This window comes from Bactrocera tryoni, chromosome 1 (genome assembly GCF_016617805.1).
Source record: "Bactrocera tryoni isolate S06 chromosome 1, CSIRO_BtryS06_freeze2, whole genome shotgun sequence".
In the NCBI taxonomy this organism is placed as follows: Eukaryota; Metazoa; Arthropoda; class Insecta; order Diptera; family Tephritidae; genus Bactrocera; species Bactrocera tryoni.
This window is the reverse complement of record NC_052499.1, coordinates 37,519,099-37,528,174: the sequence shown is the minus strand read 5'-3', so window position 1 is coordinate 37,528,174 and position 9,076 is coordinate 37,519,099. Positions and strand designations below refer to the sequence as shown.

Genomic DNA, 9,076 nt, shown 5'->3' with positions numbered 1-9,076 from the left:
TTGCGTCTGTTAAAAAAAAATAAAAATACCCAAAAGAAAGTAACTTCTTTGGAGAATAGTAATGGATTAAAATTTGTAATTATAAAATTGCCTTATTAAAAAATTATATAGCAGTCGGTTAAACCTTTTACAATATAACCATAAGCGGTATAAGCGATTTTAAAAAAGTTTTCTACATGTTTCTTAAGAACGAATTTTAAGTTCACGTGATTTTTCTGCTATAATTTATAGTACGAGTAGGTAGGTAGGTGGAGTGGATATCAGGCAAAACACTTAGGACTTTAGGTGGCTCATTTGGAAACTACCGGGGCAAAAATTCACTCTCTGATCCACCTTCTGCTTCTGATGAAGTTCATCAATATGAAAAAAGTTTTATGTCATTCCTATTGAATTTTAATAGTCGGGATGTGTGGCTAATATTCCATTCATGCCGTTTTTGCTTGCTTGCTTTTGCTTTTGAGCTTGTTATGGTTTGATTCCACTGAAACTCAGTTATACTTATAACATGTTTTTTTTTTCGGAGTCATTTGCAGGGTGGTGTCTGCTCTGGCTAGTTCATATGCTTCACAGTTACCAGGAATATCACTATGTACTGAAGCACATTGCAGATTTATTATGAAACATAATATTAGATCCATCAATCAAGGAATTCTGAATAATAAATATAAATGAAAGCTTTCTTTAAATCCTGTTATCTTCACATGGAAGACACTGCAGTGCCTTCGTCAGCGTTTAGGGGTCCACTTTATTCTAGATATGTTTTTTTGTTGGGATTTCACCATGGGTTTTCTTTAAAGGTGTGTTCGAAATATCTTTTTGGGTGACGGTTAGTGATGCCAAGAGATAATAAATGTCTCTTTCCTGCTGCAGTGCCTTCGTCAGCGTTTAAGGGTCCCCTTTATTCTGGATATGTATTTTGTTGGGATTTCACCATGGGTTTTCTTTAAAGGTGTGTTCGAAATATCTTTTTGGGTGACGGTTAGTGATGCCAAGAGATAATAAATGTCTCTTTCCTGCTGATATCTTTGATTTCGGTAGAATGAGTAAGAATAAAATTTAGTATTTATTTAGTAAATATGTAGAAGAGAAATACATAAGTGAGACCAAGTATGGACATTAGTTACAAGTAGATATAATAATTATTCCCAAAGATTGATCATTTATTCGACATCCGCAAGGGGGCATTCGAAATGTAATAATTTTTACTGAGTAAGGAATAGTGATTTGAAGTAAGACTAAAATCTACAAAATAATTATTCTACCAAGGTGACAGAGTTATCCTTGAGTGAGGACTGTACTTTCATAATTTAATAGATACTTATACAATCTTGACATTAGCAGTTAATACCCAGAAGGGATTTAAATTTAACGTAAGGAAGTAGTCATGAACTTGTAATTAATCTGTTAAGTAGATGGACTGCCGGCCGAGCTATTCAAACACGGCGGCGAAGAACTAATAAGCTTCTTTGTAGAATATGGCTGGACGAAAGCATACCCAACGATTGGAATCCACAAAAAAGGAGACCCCGCGATCTGCGCCAACTAACAAAGGAAAAGCGTCCACTACATCCTCAATGGGGCAATCGGAAAACAATCCTAATTTTAAATTCCTTTTGACTCTTTCACTTTACAGTTTATAAATTATGTGTCAATAATTTCATTAATATAAAACTTTATACAAGTGGTGCCTTTAAGATATTATGCGTCTAAAAAATGTCGAAATTTAACCATAACTTTTCCGATATCGAATTTGTGGAATAAGATCCACATGGAGTGTAAATCAAGTTCACCTCCGCGCGGTGCATCCTGGATAATGCCAAATGTTATGCGGCCTGTCTACACTGTCTCATAAGGGCGTGCTTCAACCCTCAACTTGGGGCCGTCTAAGTCAACTTTTTGTCCTGAGGGGGACCATTAAACAACACAAATAATTAAGTACACAAAAAGCGAGGGAGAGGGATAATCGGAACCGGCCTCAATGCACAGATGATGGAAAAACCGGCGAAAAAAACGTATCGACACTATGGGCCGGATGTTAGTGCGAGTCGGTGGGAATCTGCCTACAGAAATAAAAGGTAAGGCGGAAGTGCAAGGCGGAATCGTTAAACTACCAGAGGAACCTAAACTAAGTTCAAGGGATGCACCAGATCTCCAGCGAACCCTAAAACCTTGCAAACAAGCATGTGACTTCAACTAAAAATTCGGTTTTTAGACCAATGACTCTTGGATTATTACGTAACATTTTTATTAGAAAATTTTACCAACACCGGGAAATATTTCTCCTGCTTTCATAATTCCTTGAGTGTAAAATATTGCCCGTAGTATTCAAGAACAATTTGTTTACAGAAAATTATTGTTAAAAATTATTTTTTATTCTTCGCAGACAGATAGATTTCATTATCTACTTAACTGCCCGAATTGTTTAAACAGAAGAGTGGACAGTCGGACAAAAGTGGCCGGTGTATCTCCTTCTTGTTTACATAAACAAACAGTGGATTCAGCACTTTATTTTATCATTTTATGTTATTAGAAATGACGGTTAGTGTTTGGAAATTTTGTTCAACGTATGCAACAAAAACAAAAAAAGTCGTGGCCTACACAGGTGAATTTCTTATTAAAAAATCTAACCGGCTAACAGTTAGCATGAAACGTTTTGCTTGTTCTTTCTAGCCGCGTTGACTGATATAAACAAGTAGGGAGGGGAAAACCTTCACGAGCATAAGGTTTGTAAATTATATGAGGTCTAAGGGAAGTTTATTAGAATGCACGCCCTCTCAGTTTTATTGAAGTAACTCACACATTTGCCAGTACAAAGTTAGCCTGAAGTTAGAAAATCTTTCTATTAGAAATTTATTATTATGGGAGCTAATACATTATATGGCTTTTCACCGAAATGTGGGCGGTACCAAGCCCAACGGCTCCCATAAAGTCCTCTTATGTCATCCCCGGTGTAAAATTTTATATTTATGGCTTATTGATTTATCGGGCTTTTAGTAGTTTTTAACGGATACGTTATAGTAGGAAGGGCTATGTTTATTACCCGATTTCATCCATTTTTACGCTGTCGGTAGAAGTGCTCAAGGGATTTGTCCTGAGCGAATTTGGATATTGTAACTCTTAGAGGCCGAAGCCACGCTCATTATTAAAATGTTTAGCACAAATGTGCCCCTTGTTACTGCGATCCCTGCTGTCAAATTACGATACTATATTTTAATTTAGTGCATAGTTATGGCACTTCATTGATTTTCATTCAACGACGTTTTGTAGACATGGCAGTGGTCTTATTAGGCCGATCTACAAACACGCCCTAAGTTTTTTTCCAAGGAACACGTGTTCCAAGATTGGAAAGCCATAATACTCTGAAGCAACATTTTGCAACAGTATCACAACTTCAACTCAAAAGCTTGAGGAACTAATTCGACTCAGCTCTTAACGCGATCATACTATCTACGGTGTGGACATTTCCTTGCGGGCGTTACAAATTTCACGACAGGGTAAAATAGTGATTATTGCATTAAGATAAACTTAATAACGGTTTGAACAAAAGTAGCAACTACATCACTATCATTTGCTAATAAAGAATAGCATTTCAGCTAATACATACCACTCAGTAGACCAGTGGCTTCTGCATAGCAATAAAAGCTTTGGTACAATTATGAATGTCATATCTTTCTAAACGTTATCCGGCCCCTCTAATTTTCTACACTTTGCACGCAATCAGCAGCAGCTATTTCTGAGACCTTGAAATGAAGTCATTTCTTCTCGGCGTATTCATTTCGTGGCTGAACATGTGTGTGAAAATACAAATGCATATGTGTGCGTGTGTAAGAAGTTGAGCCAATTAAGCGTTTAAAATGGGAAATCTTTCCGATCCACTCAAGAGGAAAATTACACTGCAGGGAGTAGAAGAATTAGTGCTCGTAAAAACGGAGTAAACGTCGGTTGGCGCTTGAAATGGTTTGGGTGATTGGAGGTTGACCAAAGCCTTTCATTTCCATTTCATTTTTCTTTGCGGTATAATTTCGAGTGGAGAATTGTAGCAGGTAATTACGTAGACTTTCGTTTTGCTTGAATGTTTCTTTATGCGGCCACACAGCGTTCCGGTGGAATAGGATTGCAGTTGGAAAGTTTGTATAAAATCTAGAGTAAGGCCTGGCACACGGTTTAGTTTCAAATTGTAACAAATTTGCAGCAGTTCTACTGTCGAAACGGTTTCGGTCGCTCTGAATTTTAAACGGAACTTCTGTCTTCCTTAATTTAGTTCACAACACGCTCGTAATGCGGCTGCTTAATTACTTGTCCTGCGTATTAATAATTGTCGCACTTTATGGTGCACGCGTCACAATCGCTATATTAGCAGCCGAAGATAGAGCTAATGCCACACCCGGCACGGATACTTTTCTAGCTACGCCAACTCGTGAAAATATCGAAAGCACCCCGCGTCCTATTAGCACTGCTTATAAAGCGGCAAACTGCCTCACCAATTCATTAATCTCGGATTCAGTATATTGTCGTGGGTCTCGCGCCATTCGCAACGTAATTAAGAATTTAAATCGACGCGATAAACCATTGGTGTTGATGCGCGGTCTAGAAATTGTACCAATTGAGCCAGTGTCGAACAGTGCACCCCCCGCGGAGCCTGCTTTGGAGAGTGATGACACCTTTTTGGGCTATGTCTCGGAGTATTTGCGCAGTCATGAATTGAATATTAAATTCGCCGATTTACTAGCCGACGAGAGTGAACGTTATTTGTCGTACGATGTGGAGCGAAACGCTCATGGGGATGGTGTTCAAGGTGTGTGTTACGCTATAAAAAATGTGTAGGATCAAGTAAAGTTAATATTTGTCGGCTAAAGGTTGAAAATACGAATAAAACCTGTAAACTACTATCACCTAATTCTTCACAAAAATTGTTTGTTCTGTGTTGCGCAAACCACAGAACATCTGTTGAGCTGCAATAGGCATTCATGTGATAAAACCAAAACGGCTTTTGTCGGAAGCAAGTTGTAGGTTGTATGGAGGAGGGTGAGGAAATAAAATCCATAAGTTTTAGGTGCCAAAAGTGACCAGTATTCAAAGCTGCGCAATGGAGATCACGTTTAAGATCCACCTCTTAACTTAACCTAACCTGTACAAGGCAAAAAAAAAAAATTTCAAGAAAACGAAACGTAATTGGGGTATTGAAGATCATGTAGATCCGCTTACATCTGGTATGGTTCGCTAACCCATCTAGTCAGTCGACTACCCTTTTTTCACATATTGAGCTGTCATATTGAACATACTAATTATAGAAGTGACTCCCAACACATTGTCTATATTGCGAGCTCAAATAGCGCCCACTTTGCGCCTTCATATTTTCGTCCTTCTTATAAATATTTGGTAGTCGAAAAAGTTTTTTCGTATTGTTTTTTAATCAAAATTCCTATTATTTTTTGTATATTTATAATGAACTTTCATGAACCAAATATGTACCATTTTAGTCGACCACTTTTTGCCATTTTCCGCTAGAGACATTATTTCATCAGAGTAAAACTTTTCAGGTTTTTCGGCGAAAAACTGCGACAAGATTTTTCACAGGCTTCTCTTGAAGCCAACTTTACTCCATTAAGGGAATTCTGCATTGACCGAAACAAATGGTAATCCGATGGTGAAAGGTAAGGGCTATATGATGGATACGTCAAAATTCCCATCCAAGATCTCCCAGTTTTTGCTGAGTCATCAAAAATTTGGGTGGTCTAGCGTTGTCCTGATGGACGAAGACCTTTCTGTTGACCAGCTCTGTACGTTTTTTTAGATTCCTTGCTTCAATCTCATCAGTTGTTGACAGTAAAATGTAAAATCAATCGCTCGACCAGGCTGGAGCAGCTCATAGTGGATGATTCCTTTCCAATCCCACCAAAAACTCAGCATAACCCTTCGAGGCGAAAATCCTGGCATTGCGACCATTTGTTGATCCTCACCGCGCTTGGACCATTATCTTTTTTGCACATTATTATCTTATTTGATCCACTTTTTGTCTCCTGTTACCATTCGCTTCAGAAATTGTTCGATTTCATTTCGTTTCAACAAAGAATCGCAGATGTTAATTCGATCCATTGAATTTTTCACAGAGAATTCATGTGATACCCAAACATTGAGCTTCTTTTTGCAGTCAGCCATTTTTAAATGATTTAAAACTGTTTGACGATGAATGTTAAGTTTCTCAGTGATGTCATGGCTGCTTATGTGACGGTCCTGGTCAATCTTTTCCATAATTTCGTCGGCATTTTCAACGAGAGGTCGACCAGAGCGAGGTGCATCTTTCACATCGAAATTTCCAGAACGGAAACGAGGGAACCATTGTTGTGCTACCCGAACTGATACAGCATCGTCTTCGTAAACTTTACAAATTTCAGTGGAGGCTGGCGTGGCATTCTTTCCTTTTTTATACAAAATATAGCCAATTTCTTCATTATTTTCACTCATTTTTGAACAGCTGTAACTTTTTTCAACTTCCCCGAATTTAAAATACGAAAAGACTTTTTCGTCTACCCAATATCTACTGTTAACAGTCTTTTTTTCTTCAAAAGAAAATTGTTTCTGTAACAAAAGATTAAATATATGCACGTGTTTTTAGATGACTAATATTATATATAATATATCAAGAGTTAAAAAGTAAGGGCGACACATATTCTTTCTGAAGCAACAGACTTAAATGTCATACTAGTTTACAAATTATAATGCTTCTTGAGAAGAAAAGTGGCATTATTAGAGAGCACTAATATACAACAATCCCTATCTACTCTTTTGGCGTCCGAAGTAAAAAAACAAATATTTTATTTTATATTAAAAATTTTAAACTGTATTTTTTAGGAAATGTAAATCAGAGACATTTTCACATTATTTCTTATTATATCTGACGCAGATTCAGATATTTTTAGTTTAATAAAGGGTGTTTTCTTTAGATATGTGAACGGTGTAGGGTACTGCTATAGACTATTTAAAGCGCCATAAATCAATAACTAAATACGACAGAGACATTAAATTTTACCCGCGAGATGGTTTAACGGAGCCGGGGTCAAAATTTGACGATGTGCATGGTCCTGGCCACTTTTAGGTGAAAACACATATCTCGAGACAAGCCTGGCCGATTTCAACCCAATTTAAATCGGACTGCAACCACGCCTCCTTCCCATATAACACAATCTTAAATTCCATCTAACTCTTTCCTTTCCAGTGTACGAATCAAGAAGCAATTAATATAATGGGATAATGCCTTTAGAGTATGCCATCTTGTAAACAAAAATTGTCTAAATCCAACAAAAACTGTTCAAAACCATAGGTACCGTATATTTGGGTCCTAGTACCTATAGTCGACTTTTACCGAACATATTGGTCAGATTTGAAACTCAGAGAATATCATATCCTGGCAATAATATGCCTGTACGCTACAAATGGATTGAATGGGGTCAATACTTCCTTTAGCCTCCATATACCTAATATAAAGATGTTCGACGCATATACATATACCGCATATATCGACCCATATGTGAGTTATCTTAGTAAAATTGAGAGAGTTCGTTTTTATAATTTATTCTTAAAATGAATAAAGACCCCGTATAACTAGCAGGCATTATGAAAAAGGTAAGGATTCCTGGCTTTAAACCTTGCAGGTCACAACAGTGGGAAATGATCGTTTATACCCGTACTTAGTTCTTCTTTACTTGTTATTAATGTCCCCATTCAACCAAAGTTAAGTTTTATGCCATATGGCGCCGCTCGAACCGAACCGTCATGTTAGTAATAAATTTGGACGATATACAAACGTATAACGTAATAAGTTTGTTCATTATGAAATGGCAAACAAAACAGAGTATAAAATCAAGTAATTGCTGTCAAAGAGGTCAACTCCGAAAAAGTACTGCATCATTGAAAACCACATGTCTGAAAAAACATCCGTTATATAGGCATAATAGCAGACATTTAAGACAACCGTTCAAAACATAATATTCTCTGCAACTTAAAATAAGTATAGGCTGTATGATGTTTTTATGAGGATTTGTTGTATACATTAACTTGTTATATACATTAACAGTTCAGTTAAATTATAGGACTTACTTTACAATTTTACTAATGACTTTTCCGTACTTATACTATATATACAGAAGCGCGCAAGAAAGACAAAGGACAAGGGATGATCTTGGCCATGGCGATGATGTTTGGCAAGATGATGGCAGTCATGAGCCTGGGTGGCATTGGAGCAATGGCGATGAAGGCGCTCGGGGTGGCGATGACTGCTCTAATGTTGGCCGGTCTTGTGGGCATGAAGTCTCTAATGCATAGTGGTCATGAAAGCAGTCACAGTGTACAGTATCTCAGCGGCGGAGATGGCCATCATCACATGCGCCGCCGACGTAGCAGTTATGATCCGTTACGATTGCCCTATCGTGGCTGGCAGCAAAAGCTTGCTGAGTAAATGAAAATTAAAATGAATGAATATATTTTAAGTAATTATATGTCTATATAAAAATATAGAACATATTAGCTAGCTGTTAATTATTTATTTTATATATGGTATATTCCAGAACACTTACTAATTTATATTATTTCAGAACAGTAGAAGGCTAATGCAATAAAGAAGTATATTAAAAATTAATCGTGCCGATTTTACTCTCAAACCATAAAAAAGATCATACTAATAGACACGAGTCATGCTCTAAGCACTCTTCCTCACTTATATTTTAGAGATTAGAAACAATTTAATTTTTTATAACAGTTATCAAGCCGCTTCGCGCATTTCAGGCATTAGCTACAAGCTCGTACACCTTTTGGAAAAAAAACATGGTCAATGTATATGCATCAGAATTTCCCATGAACCATTATCTAAGTATTCGCAAAATCACTCTGATATTCAATATTTACTACCAAGGGACGATCTTTGTTAAACAATTTTTAATAAATTATAATATACAAGTATGTATAGTAGTTTTCGCATGGACCTGAACCAAAGACCAATCGTTTAGCAGTTAAGCCATACCAAAAGCATTGCGGCAGCATTTTGCACTTTAAATTCTCGACAAGATTGACGGCATACCTT

General features: G+C 37.0%; 1 protein-coding gene across 1 annotated transcript; it reads left to right on the top strand.

Moving 5' to 3' along the window:
• Positions 1 to 4,278: 4,278 nt before the first annotated feature.
• Positions 4,279 to 8,455, top strand: LOC120766912. Its single transcript, XM_040092659.1, has 2 exons — positions 4,279 to 4,795; positions 8,145 to 8,455. The coding sequence occupies exons 1-2, from the start codon at positions 4,279 to 4,281 to the stop codon at positions 8,453 to 8,455; spliced, it is 828 nt and encodes a 275-aa protein (XP_039948593.1).
• The last annotated feature ends 621 nt before the right edge of the window (positions 8,456 to 9,076 follow it).